Below are 20,589 nucleotides of genomic sequence, written 5' to 3'. Positions count from 1 at the left end.
GAAAACGATTTTTAATAGTTTTAGGTTTAGTTAACAATAAAAACACACTCTATATTTCTAAAACAATTACTATTTACATATTACATTTTGCATGCTTTTTGTCTGGACATTAACTTGCAGATTTATGTATCCACCCGGACTCTTCTTCTGCGCTTAGAGAAATGCGTTCATCAAAGCCCCGCCCATTTGTTTCTGTCCAGCAAAAATGGCGGTGCCCATGAATATTGGAGCACTGTTACAATCAGAAATAATAGAAGACACCGTGGACAAAGATGAGGGCGTTTGCGTATTGGGCATATTTGGGAAAAGCGCAATGCAACCGGGATCAATCAAAGACTCTCTCATAAACACCTTAGCGGATAAACACGTCTTCTCTCTCTTTGGGAGCGACGACACTGACAGCTCGAGCGGGGGAACATCGATTCATGCGTATTATAATCAAGAGAACCGCGTGCTGTATCTCGTATTAACGTCTGTTTTTGACAACCGCCAGCTTATTCGCGCGTGCGAGTCATTGACGGCGGGTTTGGGTCATGCAGAAGCGCATGAGTTTTGGAAAGCAGCAGAGAAGGATCACTGTTTGCAGCTGCTGTATCTCTTCTCGCTGTGCCATATTCTTCTGCTGGTTCATCCCACATGTTCGTTCGACGTCACTTACGATAGAATGTTTCGCGCATTGGACGCGCTACGGCAGAAAGCGCTTCCACTGCTGCGCGCCGCGATTAAAGATTCGCCAGTGTCTAAAGAATGGAAGTTAAACTGTCGGCCCTGCCCTCCACGTTTGCTATTCGTGTTCCAGATGAACGGAGCGCTCAGAGTGGCCTCCTCTGGCACTGGTGGGAATGGGACTGATGGCTCTGGAGGGGATAAACCCAAAAAACACTCCCCAAGAAGGAGACTGCAGCATGCTCTGGAAGATCAGATATATAGGATATTCCGGAAAAGTCGTGTATTGACCAACCAGAGTAGTAATTGTCTCTTTACAGTCCCTGCCAATCAAGCTTTTGTTTATGTAGTGCCAGGACCAGATGAGGACCCCATTGGCTCTCTTCTGGGACACCTACGGTCCAACTGTGTCCTTCGAGAAAGTGAAGGAGGCACGCCTGCGCCCAGGCAAAGGCGGTACCAACAGATGAGGCAGTCCAATAGACAACCCTCTTTCAATGTAGAAAGTAGTCTTTCTTCAGGAGGGCAGTTGGTGGACTGCACTTTAAAAGAGTTCCTTTGGCAGCATATCGAACTCGTATTGACCAAGAAAGGTTTTGATGACAGTGTAGGTCGCAATCCGCAGCCATCACACTTCGAGTTGCCTACTTATTCTGAATGGGTGCATGTTGCGCACAGACTTTATCAGGTCATGATAGAGAACGCTGAGGATGATGCAGCCGAGATCTCCCTCAAGGTGCAGGGTCAGCTCAAAGTGTTGGAGGGGTTCCTTGACGCAGATGCAAAGTTCTCGGAAAACAGGTGTCAGAAAGCCTTGCCACTGGCTCACAGTGCGTACCAGTCAAACCTTCACCATAATTACACCACCACAGTGCACAAGAATCAACTGGTGCAGGCACTGCGAGTGTACAGCCAGCATGCGAGGGGAGTCGCCTTTCAAAGATACGCCTTGCAGCTCCATGAGGATTGCTACAAGTTCTGGAGTAACGGGCATCAGCTCTGTGAGGAGCGCAGCCTTACGGATCAGCACTGCGTACATAAGTTTCATCTGCTGCCAAAGCCAGGTAAAGATCCATGTATTCCCTGGCAATCGAACCCATTACCTTGGTGTTGCTAGCACCATTCTCTTGAGTTCTTTTAAAGTAGAGAAAGATCTTTTTTTTTTTTTTTGACTGATGACCCCTTGTACCTTCCAGTGATTTTTTACTTTACAAATCTGCATTATGACATATACCATGTTTAATAATCAATCAATAAATAAATAAACCTGAAATTAATGTTTATTCCTAATCCTAAATGCTTGTTTCATACTGTTAGTCAAGTAGCACTTTATACAATATATATTGTTTGTATTAGTCTAACATTGTTCATATAAAGTTAATATTAAAGGAGTGTTTCAAGGTAAACAGCATTCCTGTAGCTAGAGCATTGTGTTAGTGATGTCAAGGTTGTGGCTTTGACTCCCAGGTAATGCAAGTACTTATAAAAATGTGTATCTCCAATGCAGTGCAAGTCTCTGCGTCTGGCAGATGCATAAATTTAAATATCTTCATGATACTGTCAATTAGCACATATTTTTGACTCTTGGCAGAGTTTGTAGAATCTAAAACGAAATATTTTGACAGAAAAACAAATACCATTTATAATGGAAGTCAGTGGAGCAATATGGGATGCGGTGCTCTATGCGATGCTCCAAGTCGCTTTGTTTCCATCCAAAGATGCAAATTTAACCCATGCACAATATTGGAACATTGCATAGAATATTTGCGAACAAGAACCGTTTTCCACCGAGTCAAAGAGAACAAAATCGTCACTTCCTGCAGAGGTGGATGCCTGCTGTTTGGGAACACAGTCATATAAGACAGTTCTGGAAAGCAATTATACAGAAATACTTTAACGACAGACTTTGCTCAGGCAATTAAAAAAAGACCATAACAACATTTCAGATGCCCCTCAAGTGAGCGTAAAAACTTTTTTTTTGAGAATTATATTTTTTTCACGAAATTTGGTATTTCCATCACTCGTTTGTGATGCGAGACGTCAAAATGCGCATAAAAACAGGGTGATAGAAACAGTGAAGAGTCAAAATTATTTTCCTTGGCATTTTGTAGAACATACTTCTCTCTACCTCAGTTACCACTTTTCTTCACATTGCAGGAGAGAAGCCAGAAATGGACCACAACCCACCTATTCTATACCACAATAGTAGAGGCCGCTCTACAAGTTCCTGTAACTGTGGTAGGAAGCAGTCTCCAAGAGAAGATCCATTTGACATCCAAGCTGCCAACTATGACTTCTATCAAGTCAGTTGCAGCCAAGTTCTTCTACTGTAAATATTCACTACATAAGCTTTAAATCTATTCTTCATCATTCTGTCTATCATTCTCAGATGCTTGAGGAGAAATGCTGTGGGAAGTTGGAGAGGATCAATTTCCCAGTGTTCCAAGCCAGCACACCTGACCCTGCTCCTGCTAGTGATGAGGTGCCCAGACCTGGAGAGGTACCTCCATCAGGAGAAGCTGATCGTCTAAAGGAGAAAGAGACTAGCACTCATACACCTGGTGATAGCACAAGTCTGAGTCTAGCTCTTAGCTTGGGCCAGTCAACTGATAGCCTTGGAACATATGGGGATGGAGCAGAAGGACAAGAGAAGAGGCCAAGCTTGGTGGACAGACAGCCCTCCACAGTGGAGTATCTTCCCGGCATGCTTCATTCTGGATGCCCGAAGGGACTGTTGCCCAAGTTCTCGAGTTGGTCTCTTGTTAAACTTGGTCCAGCTAAGGCCTACAACAGCCTCACTGGTTTAGAGCAACCTGGATTCCTCCCAGGCTCCGCTTTCCTCTTGCCCTGGGATGTTGTCATTCGGAGCCGATCCGAGGAAGATGTAGGATCGCTTGAGCCTCTGGATGGAGGCCCAGCCTCCTGGCCAGCTCCGAATAAAGCATCTGCTGGAAAGCGAGGCAGCGCTGGAGGAATCGGACGAGGGCGCAGACGAGATGATGTAGCTCGTGCTTTCGTTGGTTTCGAGTATGAAGACAGCAGAGGGCGCCGCTTCCTTAGTTCTGGCCCTGATAAAGTAGTCAAAGTGCTTGGGCAAGGTGGACCAAAGGAACCTGCAACCAGATGCTTGAATTCTGATATGCCTTTATACATTCCCTCTCCAGCTCAAGGACGAGGGATAAAGCCACACTACGCTCAACTGGCTCGTCTTTTCATCGTCGTCCCTGATGCTCCTCTTGAGATTGTCCTAAACCCACAGGTACAATATGTTAAAAAGTGATAAATCAGTCAATTTAATTCTCAAATTGAAGTATTCACAATGATTACCACATACGTTTTCTCCATTAAAGTATACTGTTCTGTGCTTCTCTTCTCTCATAGGTCCAGTCAGGTCCCCCTCCCTGTCCTATCTTCCATCTGGAGCAGCCTGAGGTTGCGCTGCCCTCTGATGGACTCTGGGTGTTACGCTTCCCTTATGCCTACGTTACAGACCGTGGACCATGCTACCCTCCGAAGGAGAACCAGCCATTGGCAAACTTCAGGGTGCTGAGAGGCATTCTGCGTGCCAACACGACTAGTTCAACTCCACAGTAACAAAAAACACTCTGCACTTAAAAGCACTGTTGGGATATCTGTAATATCTGTAGGACATGGACATTTGGTGTCTCCATGCTTCTTTTCATTTTCTGTGCCGGTTCTTTTATTAACCAAATTCTAGAAATAATTGTGGCTGTAAATACAAGCAATCAAATTAAGGAATGTTGTGTTTACAGTAAATAAATACCTGCAGTGAGAAAAAAAAAAACAGACAGTGAACAATGTCATTATAAAACTATAATATTATTTTAAACTGAATTTACTTTTTAAATGTGTATGCAAATAGTGTACACTCTGGATTTTCTGTTTGTTGTGGACGTTTGAGGTTGATGTTATGAATTATTTTTACCTGAGTAAATAAAATGAGATCTTATAAAACACTTGTTCCTTAGAAAGAATGTTAAAATATCAATCTGTTATGGTTGTGGTTTTACAGTAGATATCAGTCTATTAAGGTTTGTTATGGTTTTTACATAAAAAAGCAAGTAAAAACACGGCACAGAGAGGCGCTATTTAGTTATGTGATCTGTCTAACGTAATTACGATTTGGTATATCAAAGACATTCTCAAGTGAGAAAATACAACGTGACAACTGTAATATCTTATAAATACTTAATATTTCATGAGTTTAAAGTTATTTAAGACGTACTTTCGCTTTTAGTTTTTATTACTTATCCAGCTGACACATCACAAAGATAACCAATGTTTTGGTTTTTCGCCTGCATATCCTCTGCGCTCGCTCATTGGTCCGTCCACTTTTTAGGCTGGCCAATCAGCGTATTGTTGCTAGGCCGTTTTGTCTCATCTATTTGCTGGCCTGGTTGTCAATCAAACTGGGAGCTTGTATGGCGAGGCCCGATGCGCAACGGTGCTGTATTTACAGAGCGGTGCCCTCGAGGTGCGTGGCTGATGAAGATACCTGGAAACTTTGTGTTGTGAGGAATGATCGCCTGCTGTTTTGCATGAAGTTGCAGCTTTAAAGAGAGAGAGAGTTGAACCTGCGCGATACCTTTCCATTCAAAGGTAACATCTGTCCAATTATAATGCCTGTAGTGACACCTTTTATAGGAAGTTCGTCTTTTTACATATGTTACGTTTGTTATTTAGTATCGTGCAGTATATGACAGCTCACTAAAAATAACCTTGTAAATTCTGTCAATTTATATTTTAGTTTTAGATTAGATCTCACTGCCGATGATAGATGCTAATCTGGGTTTAAAACGTAATGTATACAGAATGCATCAATGCATAGTTAAAATGTCAACAATTATACTCTGTAGTATAGTATAGAGTCTATACTATAGTTGTCATCTGCTTTCCGAAAGTGTGCTTTAAGTCTAGACTATTACAGGATTATATATCACTATCAGCAAATGTTGGTACATTAGAAGAAGAAAAATAACTGTTTATGCATGAGTCACTGGCCATGAACTCAAATTGTATGTTCTCAGGATGTTTTATATGAATTTAACTATGATTTAACTATGACTTGAAATGTAATAATATTTTATAAATTAAATTAATCTGCTTTAATTTTCAAATGCTGTTTTGCATGAAAAAGAACATGGTAATTGACTTATAACATTGTGAGAAAGCGTTCATGCACTCATATTGCACAACAAACTATTTAATTAACATTAAAGTGCATGTTATCGATATTTCTTTGATACTTGCATAAATACACTCACGTTGTTAATTATTTTTATGAAACATGCTATGCATAAGCAAGTGATTTTAGAGGGCTAGAACACTTAAAATGAAAGTGTGGCTATTAAATATTTTGCAGTGTTGATATTGTGTACTGTTTTGTCATCACAGCGTATACTGGTGACACTCAGGCTTGTCATTTTAAAGCTGGCTTTTCTGAATTGGTTTAGCTGTGGGTGTTTTCAAAGATGTGATTGCCAGAGGTGCTGAGCTGGTGCTGCCATCTGCACTCTCAGTCTGGTGGTATCTACTATGGCCTACATATAACTGGTTCACTGACACCCACACATACTCGTCTGATCTGGATCCATCATTCTGTCTCTCCATCTGACCCACTCCGTTTCCAACAATCTTGCCCTTAAGTAGCTTTGCACATTCATGGGTATTTCTGTCAGTTTGTGCCATCAGAATATGGACTGGGAGGTTATACTTACGGATGATTGCACAAAGAGTACCTTTTCAAAGTCGGTATATTCATTTAGAGGTTGTTTGAGATCAAAAAAGTTTTTTTATTTGTCTTGAAGTGGGCTTTTTAAAAAAAATTTATAAAGGGGTCATATGACGTTGCTAAAAAGAACATTATTTTGTGTTTTTGGTGTAATGCAATGTGTTTATGCGGTTTAAGGTTCAAAAAACACATTGCTTTCCAAATAATGTACATTATTGTTTCTCCTCTATGCCCCGCCTTTCTGAAACGCGTCGATTTTTACAAAGCTCATCGGTCTGAAAAAGCGAGGTGTGCTCTGATTGGCCAGCTATCCAGTGCATTGTGATTGGCCGAATGCCTCAAGCGTGTGACGGAAATGTTACGCCCCTTAACATACTGTGATGCCGTCACCCAGCAGGACGAGATAAAACCCATTACAAATGAGGCATTTGTTGCATCCAGTGGGGACATTGTGACGTAGACATGTGGGGGCGTGTTAGAACGAGACGTTTTAGGTAGGCGTGGTTGACTCGTAACTTTTATAAAGAATATCTCTTTGGATTTGAGACTTTAATCTTTGCAACTTTACAGATCTTCTTTATGCACCAAGAGCTTGTAACACTCCAAAGAGAAAGGAAAAATTGAAATCGGATCATATGACCCCTTTAATTTTCAGGATTGTATTTTCTCCAAACTTTAAAATATTAAAATGTTATTTTAAGTGTGCATTTACTAATCAATATGAATCCTTTAAAAGAGCTCCTTGTATTTGTGTATTGTAATTACGTTAACAGGGACACTGTAAAATAAATTGTAAATCCATCAGATGTATAATTAGCAATTTAGTTAGAGCTAAATATCACAGCATATGTGTGTACGCAGCAGGGGCTTTTTAATTTGTGCTGACAGATTTCAAAGGACAGCAAAAAAAGGTGCTATTATGGGAGCTGCCTGCTGTGTATTATGTGAGGGACTGGGGAGAACGAGGGGGGATTCGCCACCTGTCTGGGGGTCCTTGTCTGTTTAGATGCCCTCTTACTGCTTAAAATGCGCGAGACCTGTTATGATGTTCTAGTTTAACAAGCAAAACAAACAAAGCCATTTATTAAAAGCAGATTTCGTGCTGATGTACCTGCTACACCATGTGTTATTGTTACATAACAGGTATTTTTATTAAAAACGGGTTTATCTGATTTGTGTTAGTGTTATACTTTGGGACAGAGATGATATTGATTTACAATATTATGCACTTGAAAACAGCCCATGTGTGTTTCCAAGTTTGTTGAGGAAACCTGAGCTAGTTTTCTTGATATATGCATGCATAAACAAAAAAGAAAAGAAAAAATCTCCATTGTGTCTCAAGGATTACCTGTGTTTAAGTTAGTATTAGTCAGGGTCTAACCACCATAGAAATTAAAGGAATAGTTCACCCAAAAATGAAAAATTAATGAAAATGTACTCACCCTCAGACCATACAAGATTTAGATGAGTTTGTTTCTTCATCAGAATAGATTTGGTGAAATTTAGCATTTAGCATGGGTGTCGTTAGAATGAGAGTCCAAATAGCTGATAAAAACATCACAATGATCCACAAGTAATCCACACGACTCCAGTCTATCAAACATCTTGTGCAGTGAAAAGCTGTGTGTTTATAAGAAACAAATCCATCATTTAACTTGAAACCATTACTTCTAAAGCAATATTATGGTTAGAGGACTTGAGCAAGTGATGTAAAGTCAATTTTTCTAAATCCGTTCCGATGAAGAAGCAAGCTTATTTACATCTTGGATAACCTGAGGGTAAACTATTCCTTTAAGGGAAATGCATTTCCCCGGATATTCGACCATAATTGCAGTCTTGGTTTTGTTACAGCAGTCTGTATCAGATTTGTTTGTCGAGTCGTCAACTGTGTGGTCAGAAGAAGAAAGATCAGCCATGTTTGGACATTTGATGAAGAATGAGATCTCTTCATTATACGTGTGTTTGGTCTGCTCCAGACTCATTTGAAATGGTAAACACACAAAACAGACAGAGACAAAGTGGGCACCGTTTCGGTGATTATGGCCTCAGTAATTATAATACAATCGTTTATCTTCATCTCATCTGTCGAGATCTGAATGAATTCCAGCTTCTACATCTTACATAAATTTCCCCCATAATCATTTTACCTCCAATTAGCCTTATACCAGCGACGTATCTGTCTTTTGTTGATTCTGTGTAATTGTGTTAGAAGTCGCATGAGGAAATGATGTCGAAAATTATGCTGCTGTAACGTTTGGTCAAATTATACAACGTTCCTAATGGCAGAGCGAACACAATGGTGCTTAATTATGCCAAGGAGAGTCAAATTTCAAGCCTCACGCTGGTGACTAGAATACTCTCCGGCTGTATTCTTGTAAGGCCTGTTTGATCACGTCTGTGCCAAAGCAAATATAATCACAGAATCGCAAACAGTTTCCCAGGAAACCTTACTTGCAGCCTTTTAGGAATTGTCTAATTCAATTTGTTGAGTCACTGAGTTCATGTGATATCTAAAAAAGAATTTATTCTTTTAGTTAGTTTTCTCAGTCACACAAGCCACGTGGCTTTATTTGCATGGTAACACTTTACAATACGGTTTTTGTGTCCGTGCATTAGTTAACATCTACTTACTAAGATTAATAAATGCTGTAGAGGTATTATTTATTGTTAGCTTATGTAAGCCAATGTAGTATTAACAAATGAAACATTATTGTTAAGTGTTACCATTTGTATTCTACAATGGAAAAAACGTTTAAACATTTGTTCCTTTCTAAATATGTGCTTTATGACCTCAGCAGGGTTTATTGCTGACTTTGCTGAGTCCGAACAGCCAACGAATGCTTTTGTTTATGTGATAATTATGTCGGTTTGCAGCGATGTGGTTGGAATTCAAATATCTGATGATGTAATATGCTGATTTGGCGCTCAATTATTGTTGGTAATTATTAATAATGGCACTTATTATTGACATTGTTGAAAACGGTTTTTGCTGCCTAATATATATATATTTTTTTGTGAAAATCATTTTTTCAAGATCCTTTGATGAATAGGAAATTCAAAATAACAGCATTTATTTGAAATATAAATATTTTGATACATTATAAATGCCTTAAACTGTCACTGTTGATCAATTTAATGCTTCCTTGCTAAAAAAAAAAAGTATTAATTTCTATCTTTAAAAAAAAATCTTACCCCAAACTTTTCACTGGTAGTTTATTTTTACATCGTTTAGTTCTCTTCCTAAAAATGTGTGTGTTCCCCACAGGTGTGCTCTCGTCTCTCCTGAAGCTTCACCACGGCCCTCACCTGCGTGCTCCACTGTTTCTCCTGCGAGTCGTCCTGGGCTGACCGGCCCTTCCTGTTCCTCAAATATCTGATGATGTCACTCACAAGGCCCTTTTTCGATCTCACGAATAGCTGTCCGCGCTTCTGGGTAATTAAATAAGATGCCTGCAGATTCTTTTAGTAATTAGTTCTGCCTTAAATCTCGTCCAAAGCTGCTTCCTTCAGCAGGCGAAAAGCTGCCAACATGCCACGATGACGTAAAAGAGGGCACACAATAACTCAGATTGCCGACTTATTAATTGAATTCAGAAAATCACAACAAATTTGTGTGACCCGAAGGGGTAGTTCTTTCAAAAAATGGCAAATGCATCATGATTAACTCGTCCTCGTTTCATTCCAAACCTGTATGACTGAAAAGGAGATGTTTAGGATAATGTTCACGCTGCTCTTTTCCATAAAATGTAAGCAAATAGTGACCAGAGTCTGTCAGTCTCAAAAAGGACAACAAAGCACCATAAAAGTAGCTCATTACTTAAACTATCAAATTTCAGAGCGAAAGTGTAGGGAAAATTTGTGTAAACGTGAATAACAACCTAAATTTTATAGCACATGAACTACTTCTGCAACATTTTGTGTGATAACATATGGATTTGTTTTGTTTAAATGCAACACATTTTATTTAGGGATGAATCCACCGAACAAAGAGGAGTGTTGAAATCATACACGTTTGGTTGTCTGGCTGTCTCTGTGTGTTTGAACCCATTCATTGGCAGGTCTCCAGCTCTCTGCATTAAAAAGCCGCCTCTCATACAGCGCAGCCCCCTTCTAACCCGAGGGCAGGATGAACGCAGGACCACACAATCACAGTTAGCTGACAGACAACAGCTCACAGACGCTCTGATTCATGCCTATTTGCCTGCATTTGCACTGTGTTTGTGTGAATGACGTCTGCTGCGTTCACTGTCTGTGTGTGTCTTGCTGACGTACACTCAGTTTTCAACATCATTTCGCATCAATCTGTGTCATTCATGACACCAAAAATGTAGGAATACACTGTAGAATTCTTTAATATTTAATATCTATTCATTCTTTATGTCTTTGCACATTCATTTATATAGCTACTACAACATGTCAAGCTTGTCTTAAAGGGGCCACTACACTTTATATTTTTATTTCATCTCTTTTTTTCTCTTTGATACTTAAAGTTAAACTGGCTGTTTTGCAACTGCATTTTAAAGACTACAATGTGAAAGTTCAATATGTTATGTTTTGATGCATACATATATGTTGTTATATGTTAATATGCTTATGGTAGTGGTGTCATACATACGATGATTTCTGCATTATACACTACTGGTCAAAGGTTTGGAATAATTGAGAAATTTTTGAGAATGTTTTTGAACCAATAGCGTTTATTTAAAAAAAAACAAAAAAACAGTAATGTTGTGAAATATTATTACAGTTCAGAACTGGTTATATATATATATCTGGAGTAATGAAAACTGAAACTCCATCTTTGTCATTACAGGAATAAATTACTTTTTAATATATATATATATATATATATATATTTTAGTTTATTTAAATTTAGTTATTTTAGTACTTCAACTTTAACTAAATGAAAAATTAGAACTAGCTGAAAAAAAAAATTAGGCAAGTAGCTGAAATAAAACACATTTAAGTTTTATATATTTTATTTAGTTTATTTTATTTCAAGTAAAGAAAATGTTAGCTCAATTATTGTTGGTAATTATTAATAATGGCACTTATTATTGACATTGTTGAAAACGGTTTTTGCTGCCTAATATATATATATTTTTTTGTGAAAATCATTTTTTCAAGATCCTTTGATGAATAGGAAATTCAAAATAACAGCATTTATTTGAAATATAAATATTTTGATACATTATAAATGCCTTAAACTGTCACTGTTGATCAATTTAATGCTTCCTTGCTAAAAAAAAAAAGTATTAATTTCTATCTTTAAAAAAAAATCTTACCCCAAACTTTTCACTGGTAGTTTATTTTTACATCGTTTAGTTCTCTTCCTAAAAATGTGTGTGTTCCCCACAGGTGTGCTCTCGTCTCTCCTGAAGCTTCACCACGGCCCTCACCTGCGTGCTCCACTGTTTCTCCTGCGAGTCGTCCTGGGCTGACCGGCCCTTCCTGTTCCGCCCCCGCGCCGTCTCTCCCGCCACGGTCGCCATGACGCGCTCCAAAACCTTCCAGGCCTACCTACCCAACTGCCATCGCACCTACAGCTGCATTCACTGCCGAGCACACCTGGCCAACCATGATGAGCTCATCTCAAAGGTAATCAGCAATATATCTTTTAGCCTCTTTTATCTTAATCATAGACCTTAATCAGGTTAGACACCATATTGAATTGGATGAAAACGAGGCTGTGAGGGGTAGACTTCAGGCCCGTTCACACCAAGCACGATAACTATAAAGATAACGATAAAGATATAGTTCTAAAAACGTACTCAGTATTAAAGAATCGCAGAGTCCACACCACAGCTATAACGATAAAAGCACAGAGAAACGATATGGTTGGAATCACTTCCAGAATTATTTTTTCCAGTTGATGAATGTTAAAAAAACATTTACAGCCAATCAGAATCCATCCTGCTATAACAAGCTGTAGAATTTAAGGCGACAGACGCGCGTGCGCTTAGAATAAACAGACGATATCGTTCGCTGGTGTGGACGCTAATATCGTTACCTTTAGAGTTCTCTTTATAGTTATCGTTCTTGGTGTGAACCGGCTTTTACAGTCTTTACAATGGCATGCGCTGTATAAAGGTCCTAGTAGTGTTCAAAACTGTTTTATAGAGTTTTTTCAGTTAAAAGTCTTTTGTAAGATGTTTTGTCAGCTGAACAATCGGTGTGTTTTTGGATTGTTCTGTACAATCCATCCTAATGGAATTCCTGTTGAAGAGTCATGAAACACTATGTGAACAAAACAATATTTTTGGGGATTTTCAGATTAGTTGCACATGAATTAAAGGCAATATTTAACTTACATTAGCATCCGCAACATCATGGAATAACAGTGTCAAAATTTATATGTGTGTTTTTGTGTAATATGTTAAAAAGTTTATAATCATTTTTTATATATTTTGCATTTTATACATGCGTATCGTTCAAGCTTTTGGGGTCAGTAAGATTATTTTATTTATTTATTTATTCTTTTTTAGAAATGAATCATTTTAGTTTAGCCATATATAATGTTTCAAAAGATTTCTGTTTCAAGTAATTGCTGTTCTTTCGAACTTTCTATTCATCAAAGAATCTTGAGATGTTTCTTGAGCAGCAAATCAGCAAATTAGAATTATTTCTGAAGGATCATGTGACACAGAAGACTGAAGTAATGATGCTAAATATTCAGCAATTCTATGACAGCAATAAATTACATTTTAAAATATATTAAAATAGAAAACAGTTATTTTAATTTGTTATAATATTTCATAATATTGATGTTTTTACTGTATGTTTAATCAAATAAATAAAGCCTTGGTGTGCTTAAAGAATATTTTTCAAAAATATTTTTAAATCTTACCTCAAACTTTTGAACAGTAGTGTATACATTTTTTTGCAATTTTGGATTGCTCTGTGGATTTTGGGTAAACTTTTGATTCCGTTCTTTAAAAACGGACCCATACATAAAAATGGAGTTTATGACTTCATTAGTGAAACCATATAATCCCACTTTAATTGTACTACATGTGCACAGACTCCTCCAATGGCACACTTTTAAAACACCATATGGGGCCTTTTTATGAGGTGTGTGTCATTATGTGTGTGCATGGAGAAATATGTGTCAAAGATTATTAATAGCACCTTTAATTCATAATGTGAACTTTGTGCATATGAGTTATCTGCGCCTGGATTGTATGTGTGGGCAGAATGTGGTTCAGTAAGGCACTCAGCTTCCTGACATACATGTCACACAATCAAGGATCAAGGGAAGCAGGTCATCGTTTGGGCTTTTGTGTGCTGCAGAAGTAAGAGTAATCACGTCTCTGTAGTATACACAGATGATCCAGGACACCCACGTATACCCATAATGCTATACTAAAGCCTGCGCACAGGGTTTTGGTCGTCTGATACCATGACTGTCTCTGACAGGGTTTTTGATTCGCCGTGTGTGTTTACAGATTGTGCAGATTAGACAAGATTGTTTTTGCTTCATTCATTAGTTGTTCACATACTGTGTTTGCGATATAAAGGCTGCGGTATCCGGCCTGACGAGGCTTACTTGTGTTGCAGGGGGAGTGAGAGCACTGCAGGCGGTTCTGGGGTGGAGTTGAGGTTGAAATGATGATTAGATTTCAATTAGTTTGAATCCCTCTGAACCAAATAAAGGTCAGAGTGGAACATAATAATTGTAGTAGTTTAAAAGTAAGTTAATAGACTTTGCACAATAGGAGGCTTGTGTTTTTGATTTAACATTCAGGTAGTAAAACTTGTTAAAGGGGGAGAAAAAAAAGGTGATCCAGCATTTGGATAGCTAGTATTTGAAATGTATACAAACTGCCTTCATTAAACATGAAAATGGCACGTATTCAGTAAATTTAAATACATTTTTAAATGTTATTAATTAATGTGTTACTTTGGCAGCTCTTAAGTACAAAAATAATGTACTCAAAAATAAAAGTGAAAACACTGAAAATATGTAAGGAATCATCATTTCAATGGAACAGTCATAGCCAGATAGATTCAATGTTTCATGCAAGTAGTAAAATATCGGTTTAAAATAATTGAGGCAAGGAAGAATTATATTAATAATTTTCATTTAAATCATTGAATGCATGATTGTTAATTTGTTGAAAATGCAACTTTAACATTTTAAATTGTATGCAATTTTAGATTTTGTAATAATATTTCACAATATTACTGTTTTTACTATATTTTAAAAACTATATATATAAAAACATTAAAATGTTACCAACTCCAAACATTTGAAAGATGTGTGTATAATGTAATAATATAATATACTTGAGAGTTTTCATGTATACATCTTATTTGTTTTTTTTAAATTGTAAAAATATAAAAACTATTTAAATCCATATTTAAATGTCATTAATTAATGTGTTACTTTGGCAGTAAATACAAAGTAATTTATTTAAAATAATAGATTCAAATGAATAGACTCAATGTTTTATTTAAAAATCTGGAAGAATTATATTTAATTTCTTTTAAATCATTGATTGAATCATTGTGAATCTGCTAAATGACTTAATTTGAATTGTTAAATCTGAATCTGAATGAATCATTTAATCCATTTTGAACTGATTGATTGAAACAGGCACTTTTAACCGATTCACAGAAAATGTATTAACATACTACAAGAGTTTATAATTATATTAATGTGTTTATTGTATTGTGTTTCAAGTTTACCCATTGTTGTCATGGTTTCATTCAGGTCTTGTAGATTATTTAGGCTTAAAGATAGAGAAAGAAAGAACGCCTTCATTACTATCCAGTATAGCACAGCCAAAATGAAAGCACCCTAATGATCTTTTGATCCATGCCCATATGGCCAAACCGCTTTCAAATACCCGTAATTATGACCCTGTCCCGTTTCACATCATGCCTGGGAAATCCTATCTGCCAAGGTCATGAATGGAGCAGCGAAGGGAAATTGATTTTTCCAAAAGATTACCTGATTGTGCAGTCACAATACAAGTAAATGATGTTGAATTACTCTGACGGAAATATGTAAAACACATGTCAGCCAATTCAGTGTTTGTTAGGATGTGTTTTTTTTTCAATGTAATCTTTCCTGTTTTATTTCCTTTGCAGTCTTTTCAAGGGAGTCAAGGCAGGGCCTACCTCTTCAACTCAGTGTAAGTCCTGTAGTTTGTCTTAACCATCCAACACAAAAAGGTCAAAAAGGTCATGCCAAATTTTGATATCCTCTTTTCATCAATCAGGGTGAATGTAGGCTGCGGGCCGGCAGAGGAGAGGGTACTGCTGACCGGTCTTCACGCGGTGGCCGATATCTACTGTGAGAACTGTAAAACCACTCTGGGCTGGAAATATGTAAGTCCTGGATCAGACTAGATACACACACTCACTCACTCAAAGACCACTTACCTCAAACACACACTCATGATCATTCACACCGGACAAGAATACTTACATTTTGACAGCTTTCTCCAGCCGGTCAAGATAATTCATCTATATCTCACGTGAGGGATATGACCCATCATGAGAGATACTTTAAGTGGCTTTTCCACACACTCATGACCAGCTTCCCACGTCACTAATCTACTGCTGACAATCTTTGAGTACCTTGTGCTTTCCAAGACAAAAGAGTTTTCCAAGAGTCATTTCAATCTATTGGCTTTGAATGGCTAATCAGTGAAGAGCACTTCAGAAAATGTTAAACTCTTGTCACTTTTGAAAAACTTATCTTATGAAAAGAAAACTAATGAAAAAATAAGTTATCTCTCCAAAAAAAAAAAATTATTATAGTCAGGTGGTATAAAAATCAGGTAAAATGCAACATTTACATTATTGTTTGAAAGTGTGGGCTCAATAAGATTTTTTTTAAAGATGTGAATACTTTTATATTTAGCAAGGATGCATTAAATTGATCAAAAAATTATACATTTATAATGTAAATTTGTACATTTATAATGCTACAATAGATTTCTGTTTCAAATAAATGATGTTCTTTTCGACTTCTGTTTATCAAATAATCCTGAAAAAAAATCATCAATGTTTCCACAAAAATATTAAGCAGCACAATTGTTTTCCACACTGATATTAATAAGAAATGGTATAAAAAGTTACTTGAATAAATAAAATTTTTAAATATATTAAAATAGAAAACAGTTTGTATTGTATTGTAATAATATTTTTCAATATTTGTGATCAAATAAATGCAGCTTTGGTGAGCATAAGAAACTTTAAAACAAAAAAATTCAAAAATCTTACTGACCACAAACTTTTGAACACTAATGTATATTATAAAATACAATATTAAAATCTAATATAATATATAACTATATAGTTTATTTTTAAAAAGGTTGTAAAACATAAAAATATTAAATAATATTAAAACGTAACATACAAAAATATACTTAATATTAAAAATGACTACAAATACAATATTATTTAAAAAGTTAAATCTATATGTGAAATGTATGAAATTATAAAAAAAAATGAATCATTATATACAGGTGCATCTCAATAAATTAGAATGTCGTGGAAAAGTACATTTATTTCAGTAATTCAACTCAAATTGTAAAATTTTTTTTTTTTTTAGAAACATGTCAGAAGTCATGAGGGACTTGTCCACTATAAGATATCATTTCCTATTATATATTTTTAGTCACATAACAACAAAATGGTGACATTTGATTCATCTGAAAGGTTTTTCATAATGCAGATTACGACTTTTCAGCCTTTTTATCTTGATTCCCCCCCATCCCCCACAAATATATCAAAATGAATGTTAATTCATTATATAAGAGGAGTGTTCAAGACATTCTTGCTGTATTTATAAATGAGTTATTTGACATCATTGATGCTTATATTTAAAGAATAAGCATATCAGAATAGATTTAGAAGCTGGCACTTGTTTTACAGCCCATATATAGTAAAACATCTCCTCTAATACTGCTATTTAAAGGTCTTATATTTGATTGACATATCTAGAAAAGCTTCCCAACAGCTGTCTATTATTTTTGGATCAGCAGATCTTGACTTTGAGGTGACCACACGCTCGTTCTCTTTTTCTCTCTCCCTCCCTCTTCTTCTTTCCGATAGGAGCATGCTTTCGAAAGCAGTCAGAAGTACAAGGAGGGCAAATTCATCATCGAGCTGGCCCACATGATCAAGGACAATGGGTGGGACTGAAAACCCTGGACTCCCCACGGCCCATAACGCTGGAAAGAGACGTGCAGCATATGAATAATTCGTTTCATTATCTGGCTGTAACTTCCTCCCTGGAAATCGATCTACCTGACACACACCTCTAAACCGTGAGGGTGCAAGGTTCATAGCAGCAGCGCTACCCATTTCCTGTGTGTATATACGAACGAATGTGTGCCAGCTAGACACCAAGTGTTTCTCTTATGTGAGTATTTTCCTATTCAGTTCAAGGGAGTGCGTGTGTGCAAATCGAGGCACAAATTGACGTTTGCTTTCCTCGGGGTTGGCCAAGGTCACAGTTTTGTCCCACACTCAGGTTTAACTAATGGCTGGATCCATGGTGAAGAAGGGTGAAAACACTCTCAAACAGAAGCGTCGTTCATTTGTTTCCCTTTTCTCTATTTCCTTCAGTCACTTGCATGCCGTTTATTTATACGTGTATTTATTGATCTGTTCGTTTTAGGGACGTTACGTTTATGGTAAACTGTAGCAACCACAGTGGTCTTACTTTGACCTCGTATAGCGGAAGTAGCAACGTTTGATAGAGGTTTGTACGTTCACTTCCTCTCCAGATTGTGATCTGTCTCCGTTTGAATGTGATTATGGAGTAAATGAGGCATTCATATGCCATTTATAGGGCACAGGTCGCGTACATTAGCTAGAGCCAAGTCTTTCGCCCCAGCCGCAGCTGAGAAAAGCAGCTGTCAGCTTTGAAAGGGAACTGAGGTGTTCTCACAGCCCGTGATGTCCCCTTCGGTATCATTAGTTCCCGCCATTAAATCACAATTCAAGTGGTAAACCAGACTTTCTCACCACGTGTTTTGGGGAAGAAAGCGATCGACAACTAGTAAATGTGGCCGCTGAACGAGGTAATCCAGATGGGGCTCGTAAATAAAAAGCCTTGGCGCAACCAAAGACTCTTTCATCACCTACGCTGACCAAACTGAGTTCGATTTCCTGATTTAAGGCCTGTTCACACCAAGGACAATAACGGTAACGATAAATATAACGTTTTAAAAATCGTTGTAATTCTGTGAGAATAGTAGAGTCCACAAGTGTAACGATAACGACACAGAGGAACAATAATGATTTTTGTTTTAGCTGATGAACGATAAAAACATTGACGGCCAATCAGGAAGCACTTGAATTTAACAAGCATGAGCATTTAAAGTGAGAGACAACATTAATGCAGTGCTTGCTTATAATGAACAGAAATTAGCATTGGCTGGTGTGGACTCTAATATAGTTATCATTATAGTTATTGTTCTTGGTGTGAACGGACCTTTAGAAGTCGATTTTTCTTTGATTTAGGTGTTTTGGATGTTAACGTATATTGTCTTATTTTGAGTATGTATTTATGATCGATCATCACGTATTGTTTTAGCACTCAATCTTACATCTGTGTATTTATCGTTCTGTGGGACCGCTCCACCTATTCCAACATTTTTTTTTTTATCATTTCAAATTGTTTTTTTCAAGAAGAATAGTGTGCGAGTAGTGAGATAAATTTGGAATCAGTATATTTTAATCTGATATCAATAAAGCTCTCATTTTATGAATGTCCTTTTGCCGTTGGTCTTTTTAAGAGTGTATTCACAGTTTTTAATAATAGTAATAATTTTATAAAGAAGTCTCTTTTTCTCACCAAGTCGGCATTTATTTGATCAAAAATATAGTAAAACAGTAATATTGCGAAATATTATTACAATTTAAAAGTGTCTGCTATTTTTATGAAATAGCAGCCATTGCTCACATGATCCTTCAGTAATCATTCTAATATGCCAATTAATTTTTATATTATCATCCTTGTTTCCATTTTTGTGAAACTGTTATAAAAAAATTTCAGGATAAATAGACAATTCAAAAGAAGAGCATTTATTTAAAATATCGGTCTTTTGTATCATTGTGAAAAGTTTTAACTGTCACTTTTGATCAATTTAGCGCATCATTGATAAATAAAAGAATTAAATTCTTTAAAAAATAACACCCTTTTGAACGGTATTGTGCATTTAAATAAGGAACACCGTTATCTTTCATTCATATTTTTAAATGTATGCCTTAAGTAAATCATGTGTTTCTGCAGATATTTAGGATATGAATTTTGAGAGCAGAGTTCAAATGTTCCCAAAGGCCTGTCTGTGCTGAATCTTGTACTCTGTCTCTGCATGCAGTGAGTGTGTGAGAGGGTGGCAGAGCCAGGAAACATTGTTTACAGCAGCAGATGGTGGGCAGACTCTCATAACCATGATACTAGGAGCAGCCATGTGAGTGACAAACATTGTGTTTTTCCCCCCCAGGCAGAGCTAATATGAATCCATTGTTTTATTCAGGCTCCCGATGGGAATTAACACCCTGTAACATCTATTACAGCACTTAACAGCTTCACATTACTGATAGAGACTGCTTTCCATTAAAAATACACAAAAAGCAGATTTTAACAAAGATTTAAGCAGATTTATGCAAATGTTTTTTTATAGATAGATTCTATAAATCTATATAGATTTTTTTTATAGATAGATTTAGAATAGATATTATTTGTTTAAAATTATATATTATATATATATATATATATTTATACACTAAAAAATGCAACCCAGCATTTTTTAGTGTGTAATAATAATAATAATAAAATATATATGTTAATAATTGGAATATTTTAGTTGGAGTGGAACTCCTGTCAGACAACGCTACGCTCCATATGACTAGTAAGTCAATTCTCAAATAACTGCCCTGATGACTTGTGTTCTACCCACTTAAATGATAGAAGTACTTGTGCTGTCCAATCTATAAAGACTGTGTCTGTTCCCCGAATAGTGAGGTCAAAATATAAATTTAACGCAGGATCTAGAAAAAATCTGATCGTGATTAAACCAGAAAAATGCAAAATAAATGAACAAAAACAAATTTTAATGTTTAGGAGCCCAAACTTTAAAAATTGTTTTTGTTCATTTATTTTACATTTTTCTGGTTTAATCACGATAAGATTTTTTCTAGATCCT

General features: G+C 36.7%; 2 protein-coding genes across 3 annotated transcripts; both read left to right on the top strand.

The window, feature by feature from the left end:
- Nucleotides 1–164: 164 nt before the first annotated feature.
- LOC107728850 (protein SMG8-like) lies at nucleotides 165–4,952 on the top strand. Its single transcript, XM_016539136.1, has 4 exons — nucleotides 165–1,730; nucleotides 2,824–2,969; nucleotides 3,056–3,925; nucleotides 4,048–4,952. Exons 1-4 carry the CDS (start codon nucleotides 206–208, stop codon nucleotides 4,258–4,260), a joined length of 2,754 nt encoding a protein of 917 aa, XP_016394622.1. The 5' UTR covers nucleotides 165–205; the 3' UTR covers nucleotides 4,261–4,952.
- A 4,762-nt stretch (nucleotides 4,953–9,714) lies between these two features.
- LOC107728851 (protein yippee-like 1) lies at nucleotides 9,715–19,136 on the top strand. 2 transcript variants are annotated; one of them, XM_016539138.1, is made up of 5 exons: nucleotides 9,715–9,782; nucleotides 11,876–12,016; nucleotides 15,512–15,555; nucleotides 15,643–15,751; nucleotides 17,486–19,136. In XM_016539138.1, the coding sequence occupies exons 2-5, from the start codon at nucleotides 11,909–11,911 to the stop codon at nucleotides 17,573–17,575; spliced, it is 351 nt and encodes a 116-aa protein (XP_016394624.1). In that variant the 5' UTR covers nucleotides 9,715–9,782; nucleotides 11,876–11,908; the 3' UTR covers nucleotides 17,576–19,136. The 2 variants fall into 2 exon arrangements, with proteins under 2 accessions (XP_016394624.1, XP_016394623.1); XM_016539137.1 differs by lacking the exon at nucleotides 9,715–9,782 and having other exon boundaries at nucleotides 11,778–12,016.
- The last annotated feature ends 1,453 nt before the right edge of the window (nucleotides 19,137–20,589 follow it).

This window comes from Sinocyclocheilus rhinocerous, unplaced genomic scaffold (genome assembly GCF_001515625.1).
Source record: "Sinocyclocheilus rhinocerous isolate Xijiao unplaced genomic scaffold, SAMN03320098_v1.1 scaffold397, whole genome shotgun sequence".
Lineage (NCBI taxonomy): Eukaryota > Metazoa > Chordata > Actinopteri > Cypriniformes > Cyprinidae > Sinocyclocheilus > Sinocyclocheilus rhinocerous.
This window is presented reverse-complemented; position numbering and strand designations above follow the sequence as displayed.

What these genes read in the sequence shown, in the direction of transcription:
- LOC107728850 (XM_016539136.1), top strand. Translation starts at nt 206, where the DNA reads ATGGCGGTGCCCATGAATATTGGAGCACTGTTACAATCAGAAATAATA. An exon ending in TCATCTGCTGCCAAAGCCAG is followed by an intron (nt 1,731 to 2,823) that starts GTAAAGATCCAT and finishes TTCACATTGCAG; the next exon opens with GAGAGAAGCCAGAAATGGAC. An exon ending in AGATTGTCCTAAACCCACAG is followed by an intron (nt 3,926 to 4,047) that starts GTACAATATGTT and finishes CTTCTCTCATAG; the next exon opens with GTCCAGTCAGGTCCCCCTCC.
- LOC107728851 (XM_016539138.1), top strand. Translation starts at nt 11,909, where the DNA reads ATGACGCGCTCCAAAACCTTCCAGGCCTACCTACCCAACTGCCATCGC. An exon ending in ATGATGAGCTCATCTCAAAG is followed by an intron (nt 12,017 to 15,511) that starts GTAATCAGCAAT and finishes TTTCCTTTGCAG; the next exon opens with TCTTTTCAAGGGAGTCAAGG. An exon ending in GCCTACCTCTTCAACTCAGT is followed by an intron (nt 15,556 to 15,642) that starts GTAAGTCCTGTA and finishes TTCATCAATCAG; the next exon opens with GGTGAATGTAGGCTGCGGGC.